Raw genomic sequence first — 21214 nt, 5'->3', positions numbered from 1 at the left:
GTCGGGGGGTGGTCACCGACAAAGCACGACCCTCGGAATGGCATTGAGGGTCAGCAGCACCTCTCCCAGCAGGGAGACCCCTCCGCAATTCTGCGGAGCTCACGCGAAAGCCGCCATTTGCCTCGGAAGCTCCTCCTCCTAATATTGATTACATTGTTCTAGATGGTGCTATAATCTGCAGAAGGTTAAACAGTGTCCTTGGACTTCGGCTCCCATAATTCCCAAGCAATAGGGCTGATTGCTGTGCCAGTTGGGAGTTGACATGTACAGTGTCAGGTTGGGAATTGAGTAGGAGGGAAATTGGGAGCATTTGTGGATTTCCTTCCAGAAGCAACTGAAATCCATTGAGTTCAGAGTGTGCATCACCTCTCTCATCAGTAACACATTTCCGGCTTCCTATTTCAAAAGTTGTTTTGGGAGAAGCCCCAGAATGAGATGCCTCTGCAAGGAATTCTCTGGGGCAGGGGTCTCCAACCTTGGCAACTTTAAGCCTGGGGGATCTCAACTCCCAGAATTCCCCAGGGGAATTTAAAAATGTGTAGGGTTGCATTTTCTGTGCAGCTGTTACAGTGCAGCAATTCTACCCCAGCTGATTTTCGTAACTATTGGTCTTCTTCATAAACTCTCTGCTGGGTCTTAAATATGCCAGCATCCATTCTACTCTTTGCAACCACATCTTACCTTCATGTCAAACTTTAATCATGTATTTTTCTTTTATGTCCCAGGGGAATTCTGGGAGTTGAAGTCCTCCAGGCTTAAAGTTGCCAAGCTTGGAGACCTCTGCTCTGATGCCACAGTCCTTGAGAACCCTACAACCAGAGCAGAACACAAAGGGATGGGGGACTTCTTGGTGCAGGGAGAGGTGGCCTCCAGCTGCTTCCAGCTGATCCCTTGGTATCTCCTGGAGAACAGGAAGAGTAGCCGAGGTCATAAAAGATTCAAAGGAATTTGGTGGAACAGACGGACTCAGGAATGTTGACCATTGGCTTCTCTTGCTGACTTCATAGTACCTTCTGGAGAATAAGTCATTTAACAGCCAGGTGCAACAGCCTTCCCAGGCTTGGTTAACAAATACAGTTAAATATTTAAACAACATTTAAATGCCTTTTCTAAAAATTGTAAAATAAATGGCAGGGGCATTGCCCCTTTGCCAAATATCTGCAGGCTTAAAATTCAGTGCTTATTGATTTGGCAGGGTTATTTGAATCCTTGCTTCTCCTTCTGGAGGCGCCTTCTGATACACAATGGAACAAGTTGTCCCTAAGCAGTTGGGCTGAGATATGAGGACAGAGCAAGGAGCGTCCGAGCACTTGCTGAAACAAAGCAGTTGGGAGAGGACTTATTTCCATCTCCCTGTGATATCTCTGCACGAGATCCTTGGGGATAATTACTTGAGTAGAACTGCTGAACTCTTCAACTCTCGGCTTATTGAAATCTGGATTATTTTAGGGTCAGAAGAATTGATTCAAAGCGACTTCATGCTACAAACCAGCAAAGCACCTGTCAATCTTGGGAGAGGTATACTTATAAAAAGCAGCCCTCTCTATCTTTTCAGCAACTTGTCTCCTTGCAGGCACCACCATTAAGCCAGGGCACCATCGTCCACTGGCCAACGCACTACTTTTCTTCCAAACAAGCTTTGTCCTGTCCTCACTTTAGCTCCTGCCAATCTCCCTCTCCATCTCACATCCCTTTGTGCCTCCTCTGGAAGGCTAGCCAAAAGCCACAAATGCCATTGCCCAAAAGACCCCTCCAGCCATTTCAGTTTGGAACCATGCAGAGGACACAGGACACCACTTTTTCTGTAGGTGGACAAGTACTTCAAACATACCTCTTTCTGGTTGGACATGCACAGTTTTTGGATCCTGCATGGTTCAAGCCAGAGATAGTTGGTGACTAGCAAGAATGTTGCTTTTAGGGAGTGGCTGATGACCCATCCAAAGTCAGATATGATGCTCCTGGGCTCAGATTTCAGGGGACAATGAGGACACTATTGTATGGTGGTTTTTGAGGACCATCAGCAAGCATTTCAAAACAAGGCCATGCCATTTGTTGCACAGCAATTTGTGTGTTGAGAGGAGGACCAAATCATATTCTTTCCCCAATTCCCTTTTCTCAGTTCAGGAAGGGAGGGAGGGAGTGACTCTAAAATATATTCCTAATGCACAAAGAATACTCGTCTCCATAAAGACACCTGAAGAGAGAGACACGATTGGCTGCAGCTTCCGACTGGGGGCATACAATTTAATTCCATGAGTCATATCTTGGGTTGGAAGGGGGGATAAGATTTATTAATTTCCCTCCCTGTGAACCATGAACCTTAAAGGGATCCTTGGTGTGCTGGATTTTCCTCCAGAAATTGTCTAGAATCATTATTCACAGATCCTCCTTGGTTTATCTCAAGACCTGTTTGATGCTTGCAGGTATTAACTGGCTGGCCCCACTTCCCCTTGCAAATTAGTCTTTGACCCACCATCAGGCGAGGGGGGAGCTGACCTGCTTGCTGCAACGTTGAGCCTTTATTCTGCCCCCACTTTACCCTGATATGCCACTTGGGAGTTGGATAAGAGAGGTCTTTGGTTGTTGTGGAGGAACATAGAATTGCGACAATGTTTATGCACTTCAGCATCACAATCCTGGTGTACTTCTAAATATACCAAGTCTTGATTATTCCCTCCTTCCACCCATTTTTGAACAAAGCGATTGAGGTATAAACTTTATTTAAAACAAATACTGTTTTGTTTTTCAGATCTGACGTTGTGGTGCTGTGCTTTTCCATTGCTAATCCTAACTCCCTGAATCATGTGAAGACAATGTGGTGTCAAGAGATCAAGCACTTCTGTCCTCGCACCCCTGTGATTCTGGTGGGCTGCCAACTGGACCTTCGCTATGCTGATCTGGAAGCTGTCAATCGAGCCAGGAGGCCTTTGGCAAGGTAGAGTTGAATGCAGATAAAACTTTGTTCCCCCATGGCAAAGCAACGCTGGACCTTTGCAGAAATGGCTTTAATGTGTCCAGGTTCTTTAGTTTATAATACAATACATAAAGATAAAAACAAAATGAATACCAAGTGAATTAACAATTCCATATCTGGAGAAGGGGCCTCTCAAATAAGCCTTCTCAGATGTTTGAGGACTTTGGGCATCAACACATGGGGTCTTCATGGTGCATCCAGAAAGGGAAAGCATGAAGGTCAAAGGATCCCAAGAATGAGCCCTTGATAGGTGGGGTCCGCTAGTGCTTTCCAGTGAGACTGACCAAAGACTGACCTCTTTTTTCGTTTTGTTTGCAGGCCTATCAAGAGGGGAGACATCCTGCCACCAGAAAGAGGCAGGGAAGTTGCTAAAGAGCTTGGAATACCCTATTATGAAACCAGCGTCTTTGATCAGTTTGGCATCAAGGATGTCTTTGATAATGCAATCCGAGCGGCCCTGATTTCCAGGAGACATTTGCAGTTCTGGAAATCCCATTTGAAGAAAGTCCAGAAGCCTTTGCTCCAAGCTCCATTTCTACCTCCAAAGGCTCCTCCCCCTGTTATAAAGATCCCAGAGTGTCCCATCCTCAAGATCAATGACGTGGGATACTTACTGGACAATCCCTTGTGTGCAGACGTGCTCTTTATTCTTCAGGAACAGACTCAGATTTTTGCTCACAAGATCTACTTAGCTACCTCTTCATCCAAGTTTTATGACCTTTTCTCAATGGAATGTGAAGAAACGCCAGACTTGACGGAAAGCTTTTGTAGTGAAGGTAGTAATCTCCCAACCAGAACCTCTAGCCTTGAAGTTGTTGACCAGGGAGCGGAAGGGACAGCTGCACCGTCTTCTGCTTCGACTGAGGGCCTCCAGGTAGAGCCTGAAGCAGGAGAAGCCACCTGCCCAAAAGGTTCAACTCTCTGGGGCAAAGGTTTCATTAGCCTACATCAAGAAATGCAGATCAATCCTGTTTCAAAGAGGGTCTGCGCAGTGACGGTTGTCAAGATGGAGGCCTCCATCCAAACGGGACCTTTTAAAACCGTCCTGCAGTTTTTATACACGGGACATCTGGATGAAAATGAAAGGGACCTCACCCAGGTAGCTCAGATTGCAGAGATCCTGGAAGTGTTTGACTTGAGGATGATGGTAGAAAACATCACCAACAAGGAAGCCTTCATGAATCAGGAAATCACAAAGGCTTTCCACGTCCGGAAAGCCAACAGGATAAAAGAATGCCTCTGTAAGGAGACGTTTTCTGGTGAGTCTACATGGAAATATCCCCCTGCCTTGCATTTGTTTCAGTGCTAATAAGAACACCTGGGATGGTTGTGTGCAAACCAAGATCCAATTGGGACACGAAGGGAAGCTTAGTGCCCACAGTCAATAATTGTGCCAGGTGACAGGTAATTCCACATTCCTTAATGTTAACATAATACATCTTTATGCAAAGGGGCACATCTGCCCCCCTGGCCAATCATTTTTGAAGCCTGGAGAGGGTTATCCTCCAGTTGTAGAATGGGGGAAAAGATGCAGATGCTGTTGAAAAAGAGATCCAAGTGGGGGTCCTCCCCTTTGCTTGGAAGACAGCCTGATCCAGTTGAGCATTGGGAAAAAGTCAGAATTCGCAGGGAGACGGAGAAATAGGAGGCCTCTTCCTGCTTTCCTTCCATGCTGGCCCTGTTGGCCCAGGAGATGTGGGTGCTTTTGACAGTCAGCTACCCAAGACATCTTGGGATCCTGGTAAATTTTAGCTCCTTTGGTGATAACTGGAAGAGGTTCCCTTTCTTTTCTGTCCAGTTTCTTCTTCTCTTGCTTCATCTTCATCCAGTTTTGCTTCCCTTCTTTTATTCATCCACCACCAGAATTTCAAGTCAAGTGTTTTTTGGGGGTGTGTGGAGGGAGGGATGCAAGCATTTTCCTCCCACCATTTACACGGGCTGTTTGTACACCAGTGTAACTCTCTGGTCCTTAGCTTTCAGTACATGGGAAATGACATTTCATCGTACAATTATGGTCCATCTCTAGCAGTAGTTCTTCAGACAGAAGACCTTGCCAGCTCTTCTGGGCTAGATCTGATTCTCTCTGCTGTGACACAGCTGCTCAACTGCCTTTCTCATCAACTAATTCTGTGACTTGGAGCTGTTTAAGTGGAGTATAGTGTATGAGTGTAATTTGGAAAATAATTAAATGACAAGTATTTTGGCCTACAGAAGAGCTGGGTTATTAAAGTTCCACTAGATGGCAGCCAAAGAATGTGGAAAATACAAGGTACATGTGCCATCTAGTGGCCATATGGAGTTTTGCAACTAAGCTTAAGAAGCTGTAATGTTAGAACCCGCAGTTGGGAAACTTGGACTGGGACTGGGGAGACCAGGATCAAGTCCATGAAGTTCTCCTGGGTGATTTTGGACCAGCCACCCTCCACTCAACCTACTTCACAGGGTTATTGCAGACAGGAACAAAGGGAGATTCCCATCTAAGTCACCTCAACACAGAATATGAATATTATTATTAGTAATACTACTGCCAATGTGTTGTGGCATTTACATGGCGTATGAAACTGATAAATTTGACCCATTTTAATTTTTGCCAGTGACATTCTTGATAACCTCAGCAAGTAGGAACCCCTGGTGTGGTTCCTCTGATGGAAGCTCAGAGTTTAATTGTTCTGTTACTCATTTAACCATTAATGTTTGTCCTCCGGGTGTCCTCAATGAAGGACCTTCTTTGCAGAAATTCTGGGAATTGTTAGCAGGTCATGTGTGCTGTCTTCCATGTTCTTTCTGATTCTCACATTTGGCTGCAAGCACAAGCAGTCACAGGTTGTTATTGTGTTTCTTTGATTCCTTAACAGATGTGACATTTGTGTTGGAAGATGGAAAGATAAATGCTCATAAACCGCTTCTAATCTGTAGCTGTGAATGGATGTCTGCCATGTTTGGAGGATACTTTGTGGAGAGCGCAAACAGCGAGGTATTTGTCCTCTTTGGCCTGACTTTGCTCTGGAGAAGGAACTTGCTTTGGGTTGCAAGGACTCCTTGGAGGGTGTGGGAATCCCTTGGTTATGTCTCTTTGGGGACCCCTCTTCTCCAGTCCGTCTTCTGCACTAGTTCTCAGACGATCCCTGTCTCCTGACTGTCAGGAGTTGGTGGGATGGGGAGGTTACAGGTGGAAAAGCTGTTCTCCATCCCCCATCAGATCTCAGCCCCACAAGAGGAATCAGGTGAACCCCATCTTCATTCAATTCTGCCTAATTTGTAGGGCTTCAAAACGCCATGTAAAATTGGCACAGCCTTAAGTGCGAAATGTTAGAAAGTCCAGTGGGTCACCAGGCTATCCAAGAGAACAATTTCCAATTCCTACCTTGACATGAAACATTGGGGTGGAACACTGAAAGACGAGGAACAGATGGAAAGAAGCTACAATTCTCATTTCTGGCGATACAGTATTGATGACCTCAAAGAACAGTGATAGCAGCTTTGATTATTTTTTTTAGCACCGTCTGAAATGATCTTCTTCTTATTCCTCATATTTTAACTGCTTTCTTTGCTTTTCACTTGATTGTCAAGGGGACTCTCCTGCCCATCAAGAGAAAATAATGTTGATCAGCAATGTTCCCCCTCCCCTTTCTCTCTCACACACACACGGGGAGAGGGAGAGAGAGACACACATTATACACTTAATATTCTGGAAGCTGTGTTCTACTAAAAAAAATTCTCATTACTTTTGAAACAGCAGTAAGCATAATTCCCTCCCTGGAGGCACCCCCAGCAGGTGGTTCATTAAAAATACATACCTTGATTCAGTAAGCTGTGTGCTACAAGAAGAAATTATATATATATATGGAGGGAGGGAGGGAGGGAGGGAGGGAGGGAGAGAGAGAGAGATGATAGATAGAGAGAGAGGGGGGGGAGGGAGGGAGGGAGGGAGGGAGGGAGGGAGGGAGGGAGAGAGAGAGAGAGAGAGAGAGAGAGAGAGAGAGAGAGAGAGAGAGAGAGAGAGAGAGAGATATTTATATATACACAATCTGGTTCCTAATTATAGCCACTAATAACGTGCATTCTTTTTGGTAATCTTAAATATTAATTGCAAAGCCCTATTTTTTTCATAGCACATGAAGCACTGGGTGCCCATCGTCTTTCACTGCCTTGTTCGGGGAGAATGATGGGAATGGAAGGAGCAGAGCCTGGTTCAAGATGTGGGTAGCATGTAAAGACTGAGGCAGATCCACATAAATATAATGAGCCCCTTCTAATTTATTTATTGTTCTGAAATTCTGGAGGAAGAACAGGTTATTTGCAGCAATAAGTCAGGCATTTGTGCTCAGTCTCTGTAACAGCCAGCCAAAAAAGAGGGGGAGAAATCTCCTCTCCTAAATCATTGCTGAGATGGTGGGTCTTTACCCTCCTCTAGTGGCAACTTTACATGTTCTCCCTGGCTTTGTGTGTTTTATAAAGCGGTTGTCATGGATACTTGTGCCTAGTAGAATGTTCTTTGAGAAGTTGCATGGGTAATGCAAGAACTTTGTGCGGGGGTCATCTCCACCAGAGGAGAAACCCTGGAGAAGGAGAAGTTGGCCTCAAAGCACACGTAACTCAGGGGCCTTGCGATTGCTTCTCATCCAAGATCTGAGCCTGCTCTCTTTTCCCAAAATCAGCCATAGACCATTTGTTGTGATGAGGACATACAGCTGTTCTTCTGCAGGAGAAGATCTAGTTGTTTAAACAGAACAGAAGCAATGAGCTACGGGACATTGAAGAACAAGTCCAGTCTTGATGATCTGAATTGGCCTTTACCAATACTTCCTCCTTGTTGGACTTTGACCTGTCTTTCTGGGTTTATGCTAGGAGGGAAGATGGGCAGCAAGTGTGGGAAATCTTGACAACCTGATGCACTGATGTGTTTTGAGGGAGCTTCTGCTCTTGCTTCACTCTGTTTTCCTCTATTCCCCAGTGTAAGCACCAGTGACGTGCGGTGAGGGTTATGGCTGGGGAGGCTGGTGACGTCATCAGGAAGGCGGGGAATGGGACCACGTGTGCAGACCACGTGTGCAGACCACGTGGTCTCGTTCTCCGCCTTCCTGAGTGAACATTAAGGGGACCGCGGCGTAGCATTACTTCCTCCACCGGCACCAGTCCCTTTCACCCCGCTCAAGCCTTGCCGCCTGCAGCCACCGCCCGCCCTCACTGCTCCTTTCGTTGCTTGCCCGCCCGCCTCTAAGGCACGCCAAAGCCTCCTTCGTCCCCCCCCAGCGCGCGCCCTTTTTATTTCCCGCGACACCCCCCCCATTTCGGGAAAGCTTTCCCCATTGCCTGGGGGTTGAGGGGGGCGGCTCCTCTCCCCCCACTCCCTCCGTCCCTGCCTCTCTCCTCAGCCCCAAAGCTCCGTCCGCGCGACTCACTTCCAAGGCGATGGCTGCTCCATCCCGCTCCGGCTCTGGAAGCAACCGAAGATCAGGCTGCGTCGCTCGCTCGCTCGCCGGACTGCTTCGGCGCCATTCTGGCTACCTTCGTCCATCCGCACCCGGGAGATGCGGAAGCAGTCCGGTGGACGAGTGACCGAAGATCTCGCTGCCTCGCTCGCTGCCTCACTCGCTCGCTCGCCGGACTGCTTCGGCGCCATTCTGGCTCCCTTCGTCCATCCGCGCCCGGGAGACGCGGAGGGAGAAATGTTGTCGGCGCCTCCAGATGACGAACCAGTCGCTTGCTTTCGTCATCGGGAGGCCGATAACATTTCTGCCTCCATGTCTCCCGGGCGCGGATGGACGAAGGGAGCCAGAATGGCGCCGAAGCAGTCCGGCGAGCGAGCGAGCAAGGCAGCAAGATCTTCGGTCACTCGTCCACCGGACTGCTTCCGCATCTCCCGGGCGTGGATGGACGAAGGGAGCCAGAATGGCGCCGAAGCAGTCCGGCGAGCGAGCGAGCGAGGCAGCGAGATCTTCGGTCACTCGTCCACCGGACTGCTTCCGCATCTCCCGGGCGCGGATGGACGAAGGGAGCCAGAATGGCGCCGAAGCAGTCCGGCGAGCGAGCGAGCGAGGCAGCGAGATCTTCGGTCACTCGTCCACCGGACTGCTTCCGCATCTCCTGGGCGCGGATGGACGAAGGGAGCCAGAATGGCGCCGAAGCAGTCCGGCGAGCGAGCGAGCGAGGCAGCGAGATCTTCGGTCACTCGTCCACCGGACTGCTTCCGCATCTCCCGGGCGCGGATGGACGAAGGGAGCCAGAATGGCGCCGAAGCAGTCCGGCGAGCGAGCGAGGCAGCGAGATCTTCGGTCACTCGTCCACCGGACTGCTTCCGCATCTCCCGGGCGCGGATGGACGAAGGGAGCCAGAATGGCGCCGAAGCAGTCCGGCGAGCGAGCGAGCGAGGCAGCGAGATCTTCGGTCACTCATCCACCGGACTGCTTCCGCATCTCCCGGGCGCGGATGGACGAAGGGAGCCAGAATGGCGCCAAGACAGTCCGGTGGACGAGTGACCGAAGATCTCGCTGCCTCACTCGCCGGACTGCTTCGGCGCCATTCTGGCTACCTTCGTCCATCCGCGCCCGGGAGATGCGGAAGCAGTCCGGTGGACGAGTGACCGAAGATCTCGCTGCCTCGCTCGCTCGCTCGCCGGACTGCTTCGGCGCCCGGGAGACGTGGAGGCAGAAATGTTGTCGGCCTCCCGATGACGAAAGCAAGCGACTGGTTCGTCATCCGGAGGCGCCGACAACATTGCTCCCTCCGCGTCTCCCGGGCGCGGCCGGACGGATGTATATAATATTATATATAGTATATAATATTATATACTATTATTCCATGAAGAGAGGTGAGGCCCTGCCTCCCCTGCCTCTACTGACCGCACGTCACTGGTAAGCACTGATTCTTAGGAGAACATGACTTTGAAAGTGAAAAGAACATTGCAGAATTATTGAAAGCAGTTGTCCTAGGAAAGGTAATACTGAGAAGGGCTGAAAAATAATCAGCATCCCAGAAAGCATCTCTGAATTATTTTTAGCTCTGTGGTGTTTATATTAAGGGCAGAAAATTGCTAACGCAGAGCCCCAAAATGAAGAGTCCTTGACCTTGTGTGTGCACACTGGGCCTATGTATTCTTCATCATTATCCAGCTTAGTCCCCTTTCTTGCAAGCCAGTTGACACAGATCCCTAATGTGTAAATACAGTATATGGGATGTGTGCCTGTGCACACATGACAAACAAAGGAAGGCTCTTTTCATTGTTGATTTTGGGGACTTAGCGATTGCCTCTCACTCACGATCTGAGCCTGCTCTGTTTTTCCACAATCAGCCATGCTTATGCTTCTGGTCCACAATCAACTTATGCTTCTGTTGCAGAAATCAGCAGTGGGCTGGCTCAGCTGTGCCACTCGGACACCTCTATGGGCACTTCTCAAGAGCTCCAGTGTTTTATTTACATTGCAGTAGTGTCAGTGGATGAGAACTTAGGGAGCTAAGAGGGTCCAGGGTTCCACTTTTCCAAGGCACAAATGACATATTGGCAGGGGGCTTCCATGCTGAAGGGAACTCATGGGTGACTTGCCCATCTTTACAATGATTTTGTTGTCCTTCCTGAAGCTGCAGCTTTCTAATAAAATGTATTGTTAGTGATGGAAGTCAGAGCACCGCTGCTCATAGTTTAGCCATCAAGTTGGGAGAATTGGGAAGGTAAGTTAGAAGTGAGTCATAAATTGAGCTCCGAGCCAGCCAAATCTCACAAAAATGAGAAGAAGGCATAGGAATGCAAGCCACCAAGGATAGCAGTTTAGGGTTTAGCAAAACCGAATTATCAAGAGAGTTTTGTTGCCCAGCTCCCTCCTTTGATGGATTTTCTTCTTCCATGAAACCTCAAGCTCCATCACTTGCTTTCAAATGTTGTTTCCTTTACTGTTGAAGAGCTGCAGGAAGGCCACCTCTTTCCCAAAGAGATGGCCTTCAGATTGCTCAGCTGATGTGTTTTGATGAGATGACTTATCTGAGCTTTAGGCAAAGCTGGGAGCATTTGGGATAGAATGACCAGGCATCTGAGGCAGATGTCCAGAGTTATTTCTCTCCTTCTCCTCTGAGAACTGGTTCATTAGGTGTTTCAGCCAAGGTTTGCCTCTAGCACAGCCATTTTGTTCTGGCGCCATGAGAGTTTCTCAGATTTTGAAATGTATCTATCAGCTCCCCCTGGGCTGGGTGCTTTAGTGTAGAGCTTTTCATAGACAACCTTCATCTATTCTGCCTATAGAAGCTCAGTCTCCTTGAGGTTCAGGTCAACTCTGCCTATTGCATGGAAATAACTGCGTTGTTTTCTTAGCAATCATATAGAACAGGGGTGTCATCACGATGCCGCCACGTGACGTATCAGGATTTCCCCAACTCGCTAAACTGGGTGTGGCCGTGGCCAGCGCCTGATGCATCTGGTCCGCGGCCCATGAGTTTGAAAGCCCTGATATTGAACATAGAATAACAGAGTTGGAAGGGACCATGGAGGACTTCTACTCCAACACCCTGCTCAAGCAGGAGACCCTATACCATTTCAGAGAAATGATTGTCTAGTAATCTCTTTTTGAAAGCCTCCAGTGATGGAGGACCCAAAACATCTGAAGGCAAGCTGCACCATTGGTTGATTGCCCTCATCATTAGGACATTTCTCTTTGGTTCTAGGTTGCTTCTCTCCTTGGTTAGTTTCCATCCATTGTTTCTAGCCTTGCCTTGTCTTTTGGTATTTTGGGAAAGTAGTTTGACTCTCTCATCTTTGTAGGAGCTGCCCAGATATTGGAACACTGCTTTTATGTCACCCCCTAATCCTTCTTTTCATTTGACTAAAGGTAAAAGTAAAGGGTCTCTTCGCACATATGTGCTAGTTGTTCCCAACTCTAGGGGGCGGTGCTCATCTCTGTTTCAAAGCGAAAAAGCCAGCGCTGTCCGAAGACGTCTCTGTGGTCATGTGGCCAGCATGACTAAATGCCGAAAGCACCGGAGCGCTGTTACCTTCCCACCAAAGGTGTTCCCTATTTTTCTACTTGCATGCAGTGACGTGCGGTGAGGTTTATGACTGGTGGGGCTGGTGACATCATCAAACCGCGTGGTTGCTCCGATCGCACGGGCGCAGCCCAAACGGAGAAGTTTCTCTTCTCAGAAATGTCAGAAAGGGACAGACAGGCTGCCGCAGCTCCACTGAGAAGACATTTCTGAGAAGAGAAACTTCTCCTTTCTCCTCCTCCCCCCCTCCCTTCTAGCACTGATGATGTTACCTAGGCATTTTTTGCATCGGGCGAGCCCGGGATCCTTGCAAGGGGAATGGGACAACATGTGCAGGCGGCTCTTCAGCAGCGTACAGCCTCAGATTAGCGCAGCCGCGATCCCCTTCCCCTGCACACGTGGTCCCATTCCCCTCCTTCCTAAGCCAACATGAAGGGGACTGTGGCTGCGCTGATTGAGGCTGGAGCTGAGGAGCCTCCTGCACACGTGGTCCCATTCCCCTTGCGAGGATCCCGGGCTCGCCCGATGCAAAAAATGGCGAGATCGGCACACTTGGGGCTGCTGCTGAGATGCCCAGGGAGGCTAAACCAAGCCGCGCGCCTCTCCCAGCCACTTTCGCCACTTCCCAGAGTAATTTTTTTTTTCATGATGAGAGCGGTGCGGCTCTGCCTCCCCTGCCTCCCCTGACTGCACGTCACTGCTTGCATGTTTTACGAGCTTTCGAACTGCTAGGTTGGCAGAAGCTGGGACAAGTAATGGGAGTTCACTCCGTTACGCGGTGCTAGGAATTCAAACTGCCGACCTTTCTGATCGACAAGCTCAGTGTCTTAGCTACTGAGCCACCACATCCCTTTCGTAAAATTAATTTCACTAATTTCATATTTTTCATATGTTTTAGTCTCCAACCCCACGTCATCTTTGTTGCTCTTCTCTCCATTCTTTCCAGAGTCTCTCAACCTCTTTTTTATATTGTGGTGGTGACCACAACTGGATGTAGTATTGCAAGTGTGGCCTTACTAAGGCTTTGTAAAGTGGTACCAGAACTTCACGTTATCTTGATTCTATCCTTCTGTTAATGTAGCCTAGGACTGCACTGGCTTTTTTGGCTGCTGATGCACACTGTTGGCTCATATTTAAATGAGTGTCTCCAAGATCCCTCCCACCTACTGGCATTAAGCCAAGTTTCATCTAGCCTGTTCATATACAGTTGGCTTTGGAAATGGCTTTCCTTTTGCCATTTGCAAATTTACCATTTACAAAGTTGCCATTTGCAAATGGTACAACTTCTGGGATGTCCAGTTTAGAGCTGTAGGTTTTCCCATGGTCTCTAGAAAATAATTTCACCATAGAGAACACAGAGAGGGTAAGATGTAGGTTAACATCTTGGATTTCGTCTTCTAAGACGAGATCCTGGTTAATGCATTGGCTTGATGAAGCAAATTTTTTGAAGAAGACAAAGATGACTCAATGAAGCAATAAATGGCTGAATTGCTGCCAAGATACTTTGCAAATTTTACTCCAACCACATGAAAGCAGAATTGTATGTAGGAGAAAGACTGTGAATGAATTTAATGTAAGGCTCCTCCTGATGGGATGGTAGATTTTTCATTCTAAGAATTGTAGATTTGGTAGTAGTAGAACAAGCTGCCAGTGGTGATGATGCGTTCCACCGAAAGTGAGATCCATTAATGAGAATCAGAACTTCGAGCAATGGCTTGGTAAATCAACTAAAAAGCAAGCATGCTGTAGCACAAATTTACAGTGGGAACTGTTTCTACAGCTCCAACCTTAAGCTGCAGACCATGTTTGAATGTGTGAGTGTGTGTATGTACAAATTCCATAAGAAGAGCTACGACTCACGAGGGAGCATCCTAGCATTCGGTCAGAGGTGCTTGTATTTTGTTGGTCTCCAACCTTAATGTATATTTTCATCCTGGGTAGTTTCCCACAGACCTAAGTAAATGGGCCGCATGTCTGAGATGCGATCTTTTTTAAGAATAATGATTTAATTAGCTCTGAAGTTGGATAAGGTATATTTCCAAGCTTATGGGGACTCTCAATCAGTACCCCACCTCCCAGAATGAAGATTGAGTTTGGTTTTCAGGGACTGGGAAGCCACAGGTTTTGTCCTCCTCTGTCCTCCCCTTCTCTTAGATTGGGAGTAGGCTGACCCTTCCCTTGCAATAAGGAGCCTCCTGTAGGGGAAGCAGTGGCAGAATTTGGGGGCAGCGTTAAAAGAAGGATTAGCCTAGAATTTCTATGTAGCCACAAACAAACAAACTAAGTCTAAGTCCTTGAGCAAGTCTGCTTGTGGCTACCTAGGTCAGGGGTCTCCAACCGTAGCAACTTTAAGACTTGTGGACTTCAACTCCCAGAATTCAGCTCTGCTGGCTGGAGAATTCTGGGAGTTGAAGTCCATAAGTCTTAAAGTTGCCAAGTTTGAAGACCTCTGGCATGGAGCTTGAGCTGAGAGCTTATTGAAAGTGCGGTTAGCTATCCTTGCTCAGGCTAAGCTAATCAATAGTGGTGCTCTAAGAATGCCAGATGATCAATGGGCAATTTCTCAGTTTCAAAACATCTGGCTTTTCTTCCTCCTACCAAAGACCTTCTGGGGTTCTTCACAGGAAGGGAGAAAGGGAGGGAGGGAGGGAAGAGAGAAAATAAGAAAGGGAGGGAAGGGAGAAAGAAAGAGGGAGGGAAGGGAGAAAGAAAGAGGGAGGGAGGGAAGAAAGAAAGAAGGGAAAGTGAATGAGATATGGATGGATCGATGGATCGAGCAAGGGAGGGAGGGGGAGAAAAAGGAGAGGAAGGAAGGACCAGAAACCTGGCACTAGACACAGTTTCAGAAGATGCTTTGAAACAGCACAGCAATCCAGGGCTGGAAGGGACCTCAGAGGTCATCTAGTCCAATTAGAAAACTGGGAGTTGAAGTCAAGAAAGTTGCCACGGTTGGAGACCCCTGCCCTTGAGTTTTGAGATTGATCCCTCTTTTAACTCCGTCCCCAGGTTCTGCCACTCCTTCCCCTCCCCCCTCCCCTCTTTTTATAGACATCTTACCACCTTGGTGGAAAATAGTGCAGCCCTCTTTCTCCTGGACTGGGTTACTTCTTGCTGTGAATATTTAAAACTGCCTTCCCCAATATTTCAGGTTGTTCTCCCCAGCATCACTAAGACTTCCATGCAAGCTATTCTGGATTACCTGTACACCAAGCAACTGTCCTGCAGCCAGGATTTGGACCCCCTTGAATTAATTGCCCTGACCAACCGATTCTGCCTGCCCCACTTGGCCGCGCTGGCAGGTGAGCCTCTCCAGCCTTTCGCCCTCTACCCCACCTCCAGGCATCCGGGAAGGATCAGCTTTTGGCCGCTTTGTTTTCTGAAATGCAATCAACATTTCCAATGAGGGAAACGTCATGTTCCCGCCATCCAATCTCTCTTTGCTGAATTAATTGAGCCCCCCCCCCCCCCCCCCCGGAAATGTGTGTGCCTGCTTAAGAGACCGAAAGCAAATAACAGGCTGCAGTTCATAATGCCCTTTAGGCAGCCTGGTTATTCTTAATTGAAAGAGTGTGAATATTAAAGTTTCCATTGTAAATCTCAACTTTGAGAGCCTAATAACATCCGAAGCAATTGAGTTTAAGTAAATCTTGCAGAAAGAAGGAGCCCGAGAGCCATGTATTACTCCAGCCTGGCTTTGTTAATTATGGTGTTAGTGTTCTTGGAATTAACTATCCTAACAGTTATCCCTCCGCTCCCCTGGCCTCAAAGAGAAAGGGCTGGATGGGAGAGAGCAGCCGCAGCCGCAGCCGCAGCAGACATGGCAAAGGGTTGGTGGGGAAGGAGGGCCACCTGCGACATGTACGGGAGTGATTTCACAAGTGCAGCTCACATCTGCTTCTCTCCCTCAACAGAGCAACACACGGTACAGGCACTCACCAGAACAGCCATGAGCGGTGTATGCATAGAGGGAGAAGTGTTGTATGTTTTGGAAATAGCCCAGGTTGGTGTCACTCTATTGAAAATGCTTTACATGCTTGCAACATTGTAAAAAAGGTGCACAGGTAGTCCTTGACTTAAAAAACCATTTGTTTACAACAGGACTCAAAAATGTGATTTACGAGTGGTAAATCGAGGACTATCTGGGCTTTCTTTTGGTGAAGAATTTGTGGATGGAGAGTTACTGTAGTCTTCCCCATGGATGAAAAGGATATTCTTTTTTCTTCAACGTTAGGATAACAATTGCAAATGGGCTGGGGATGTATAAGAGATGGCCCCAGCCGGTTTTTGTGCTTCTCATCCTGCTGTTCCTCTTGAAAAGCTGAGAATGCAAATTCTCGCCAACTTAAAAACCCCATTTTTCAATCTGCCCTTAATGTGTATCTTTGAGGGAGGTCAGCAGGCAGGATGAGAGCAGATTCCAGCTTTTCCACAGTGGGAGATGGAGGGGGGGGGGGGGGAGGGAGCCTGGCACTCTGGTCTACAAGAAGCAGCCTTCCAGATCAGCCTGGTTGAGATGACTATGAGCAGTGGAGGTTTCAGGACCAAATAACCAGGTGGCTGGGGGATGTTTTCCTGGGGACTGGCAGGGTGAAATCCCTCCCCCTTTGGCCCCTCAATCTTCTACTGCCAATATCTCCCTGTTTCCCCTGAGAGTGTCCCTTAGAACCACCCACTGGGCTATCAGGGTGGTTTGAGAACAGGTCCCTGCTCCAGTGAAATGTCCAGCCTGAATGCCTGCTTCCCAAGAGATGGCTACTTTCCCCCAGATGGCTACACCCTTAGAGATGTTCTCCTGCCTTGACTCCCCTCTGCTTCTTTTCCAGTTCCACAATGCTAAGCAGCTGGCAGCTTGGTGCTTGCATTACATCTGCACTAACTATAACAGTGTTTGTTCGAAGTTCCGAAAGGAAATTAAAATGAAATCTCCTGGTAAGAGATTCACCTTTTCACAATGTTTATATCTGCATTTGAAGTCCACCTATAGATACTTGTATGGTTTACTGCTTATTTTAACATAACTTATAAGACCCCCTTTTATAGCTGCAGAATCACTGAAATCTAACAATGTATAATATTCAGCTGCAGAAATGACACCCCCCCCCCATCCCTCCAAAACTTCCTATTCTGCCTTTGGGACGCTTCGATATCAAATATTTTGATGATCTTTTCTATAGACTAGGAAGGTCCATTTTGAGTTATGGCAGAGTAGCATTTTGTGTCTTTCATAAATGAACTTACTCTGAGTTTTCTATTTGAGAATATCCTAAAGTAGACACAGAGAGCTGCGCCCTCCACCACGAATAAGAAAACACAGATGTTCTCATCCCCATCCTATGACAACTTGAAGCTTGGTGGAGTTTTGAAAAGAGACTCCCCCCCCCCCGCAAGAAATCAGCACAAGATTTCAGATTCTGCATCCTGTGACTTTTGCCTGGCAGATAACACATTCCCTAGTTTGTTTGTTTTTTTATTGAAAAAGTTTTATACAAACAAATTTTCCCCCTTTTTACCCCCCCCCCGACATATAATGTAGATCACATACAAATACTGTACCTCCTCCCCTCCCCCCGTCTTAAAATAGATTTCTCATTCAAATATTGTACCCCCTCACCTCCCAACAATCATAATATAAGTTTCTCTTAAAGTAACAATAGCCCATTAACCCCATCTTCTAAGTTAATTAAACCTATATAAATCATAATATAGGTTTCTCTTAAAGTAACAATATCTCATTAATCCCATCTTCTAAGTTAATTATACATACATGTTTCCCCGCCCTCCACCCTAACCCTCCCCCACCTCCCAGTCAAACCCACCCTCCTGACTTCTGCTATACACCACTCTAACAATTCCAAGCATCCCATATATTATTTACTCTGATCATCTGTCAATCTAAACATTCTTACCTAAAGGCTACATAGTACTTCCTAGTCTGATATTTATTCTGTATGTAATCAATCCATTTTACCCATTCCTGTGTATAATTCTCCTGCTTCTGACCTTTTAAGAAAGCTGAAATGTTTGCCATTTTGGCAAACCCTGCCACTTTCTGAATCCATTGATCCACATTCCCTAGTTTTTTGTCCTTCAAGAAAATAGACAAGTTTCTGAGACTTTGCTGGTTCAAGATATTGTTAAACTTACTGGGTATTGTTTGTTCACCAGATAATCAGGAATATTTTGAAAAGCACCGTTGGCCTCCCATCTGGTACCTGAAGGAAGAAGACCATTTCCAGCGGGTCAAGAAGGAGCGAGAGAAGGAAGAACTGGCCCTCAATAAACACCATTCAAAAAGGAAGTGGTGCTTCTGGAGCTCCTCCACTGTAGTTGCCTGAGTCAAGAGAAGAAGGCCACCCCATCTTGGCTCAGCTGGGAAAAAGTTAGTTTCTAGCGTTGCTTCTGGGCACAGCTGGACTCGGTGGGAGCCGCAAAGACTTTTCTTCCTTTCATTTCAAAGGGTCTCTCCCCAGACCAAGGGCTTTAGCAGACTGGGCTGAAGAGACCCCTTGTATTCCACCTGAATTCAGGGATCACCAAAGATTAGGAAGCACAAGTCCACCTCAAGAGTGTGAATCTCTTTCTTAGACCCTCCTCACCCTGCCATTTTAATAAGCTAAAACTGGCACACGCACCCTTTTTATACTCAATAACAAGAAATTCAGCATCAGTGTTTTGATCTCTGAAGGGAGCCTATTTTTATACTTGTGAATGAGCGTTTCTGTGTGGGGTCTGCAGGGGACGGTCTTTAAATAATATGTCTGTGACATTTTCTCTCTCTGAGATTGCAAAGTTACCCAAGCCTTTAAATCATCTCTGTTTCTTCCCACCATCCTTCGGTCACCATAGTGCTGAAAACAAAGCAATGGCTTTAAAATCTCCCGGAAATTGCTAACCTAGCAACAAGTCCAATTTTGCTAGGTGAATGATGTTTTTCCTTCCCCCAAGGACTGTATTTGTAACAATTAAACCCTTGTTTCGTTCATCTGAAAAAAATGAGATCCACAAACAACAGAAGTAATTAGGATTGTAACTGTCAATCAGCCAAAGAACACAAAGTATACATTTTTTTTTCCAGCTAGGTGATCAAATATGTATGTTGAATGTTTGGCCTGTTAGGGCAGGAGGCAACTGCCATGTGTAATTCTCTCCTTTTTATCTAGTTCAGGAGTGAAATTAAGGAAAATATCTTTTTCTCTTTCAAATCCAACAGAAGGAACACTCTCTGCACCAAGTGGAAGATCCAACAGGTTCCTAACGAACCTAGCAGACAACTTTGTTTCCCAAAAAGTAGAGAAGGGAACAAGGGGATCGGCCATATTAGACTTAATTCTCACTAACAGAGAGGAAATGGTAGAAGGTGTTGAAGCCATAGACCATGCAATATTGGAATTCAACATTATGCAAACACAAGTAGTAGAACAAAGTCAAACTAGAATCTTTGATTTTAAGAGAGCTAATTTCAATAAACTTAGAGAGAGCTTGGGAAGAATTCCATGGATGGGAATCCTCAAGGGGAAAACAACTTAAGAAGCTTGGGAAATTCTGAAAAATGAGATTACAAAAGCTCAGTCTAGCACAATTCCAATGAAGAAGAAAAATAACAGCTCCCAAAAGAAACCAGCATGGCTGCATAAAGAACTCTCTGACAAATTGAAAGACAAAAAAGTTAAGTATAAAAAGTGGAAAGAGAGGGACATAACTAAGGCAGAATATCAGCAAATAGCCCGAGCCTGTAAAGATGAAGTAAGGAAAGCTAAGGCTCACAATGAAGAAAGGCTTGCCACAAAAGTAAAAAATAATAAAAAAAGCTTCTTCCAACATGTTAAAAACAAGAAAAAAGTTAAGGAAACAATTGGTCCATTGCTAGGAGAAAGTGGCAAGAAGGTGACAAGCAACAGGGGGAAAGCAGAACTATTGAATTTATTTTTTGCAACTGTCTTTACACAAAGGGATAAAACAGTCCAACCTATCAAAAACAGCACCACAAAAATCAGATTAGGAACACAAATTGAAATAGGGAAGAAAATGGTAAGTGAGCACCTATCTACCATAGACGAGTTCAAATCACCAGGACTGGATGGATTACACCCCAGGGTTCTGAAGGAACTGGCAGATGAGATCTCAGAACCACTGAACTATATCTTTCCGAGATCCTGGAGCACCGGGGAACTGCCAGAGGCCTGGAAAAGAGCTGATGTGGTTACCATCTTCAAAAAAGGAAAAAAAAAGTAGATCCAGAAACTATAGACCTATCAGCCTGACCTCAATACCAGGAAAGATTCTGGAAAAGATAATCAAGCAACGAATTAGCGAACACCTAGAAGTAAACAAAGTAATAACCACAAGCCAACATGGGTTTGTCAAAACAGATCATGCCAGACTAATCTTATTGCATTCTTTGACAAAGTGTCAAAATTAGTGGACCAGAGGAATGCTGTCGATATAGTTTACTTGGACTTCAGTAAGGCATTTGATAAGGTAGACTATAACCTACTACTAGATAAAGTAGAAGAATGTGGGTTAGACAGCATCACCACCAGATGGATACGTAACTGGCTGACCAACCGCACTCAACGTGTAGTCCTCAATGGAACTGCATCTACATGGAGGGAAGTATGCAGTGGAGTACCCCAAGGCTCTGTTTTAGGCCCAGTACTCTTCAACATCTTCATCAATGATTTGGATGAGGGAATAAATGGGGAACTCATCAAATTTGCAGATGACACCAAGCTGGCAGGAATAGCCAACACTCCAGAAGACAGGCTTAAGATACAGAAGGATCTTGACAAACTTGAACATTGGGCACTATCTAATAAAATGAAATTCAATGGTGAAAAGAGTAAGGTTCTACATTTAGGCAAGAAAAACGAAATGCACAGGTACAGTATAGGTGGTACCTTGCTCATTAGTAGTAACTTTGAGAGGGATCTTGGAGTCCTAGTGGACAACCATTTAAATATGAGCCAGCAGTGTGCAGCAGCTGCCAAAAAAGCCAACACAGTTCTAGGCTGCATCAACAGAGGGAGAGAATCAAGATCACGTGAAGTGTTAATACTACTTTATAATGCCTTGGTAAGGCCACACTTGGAATACTGCATTCAGTTTTGGTCGCCACGATGTAAAAAAGATGTGGAGACTCTAGAAAGAGTGCAGAGAACAGCAACAAAGATGATTAGGGAACTGGAGACTAAAACATATGAAGAATAGTTGCAGGAAGTGGGTATGTTTAGTTTAATGAAAAGAAGGACTAGGGGAGAAATGATAGCAGTG

General features: G+C 46.4%; 1 protein-coding gene across 4 annotated transcripts in view; it reads left to right on the top strand.

Annotated features, from left to right (window-relative positions):
• Positions 1-21000, top strand: part of RHOBTB1 (Rho related BTB domain containing 1) — a 38485-nt gene extending 17485 nt beyond the window's left edge. For 2 of the 4 annotated variants that reach the window (XM_081954523.1, XM_081954522.1), the window contains exons 4-10: positions 2750-2935; positions 3293-4233; positions 5830-5948; positions 15093-15243; positions 15856-15944; positions 16768-16873; positions 18110-20999. In XM_081954523.1, coding sequence (XP_081810649.1) covers positions 2750-2935; positions 3293-4233; positions 5830-5948; positions 15093-15243; positions 15856-15944; positions 16768-16873; positions 18110-18279 — 1762 coding nt within the window. In that variant the 3' untranslated portion in view covers positions 18280-20999. Of the gene's footprint in view, positions 1-739; positions 1041-2749; positions 2936-3292; positions 4234-5829; positions 5949-15092; positions 15244-15855; positions 15945-16042; positions 16394-16767; positions 16874-18109 lie in introns of those variants that run through there. The other 2 variants (XM_081954525.1, XM_081954524.1) reach the window with 2 other exon arrangements.
• Positions 21001-21214: the final 214 nt, after the last annotated feature.

The sequence above is a fragment of the Natrix helvetica genome (assembly GCF_964273705.1).
Source record: "Natrix helvetica genome assembly, chromosome: 5".
Taxonomy (NCBI): Eukaryota; Metazoa; Chordata; class Lepidosauria; order Squamata; family Natricidae; genus Natrix; species Natrix helvetica.
Note: the sequence above shows the minus strand (reverse complement) of the source record. Positions and strands in the feature narration are given on the sequence as shown.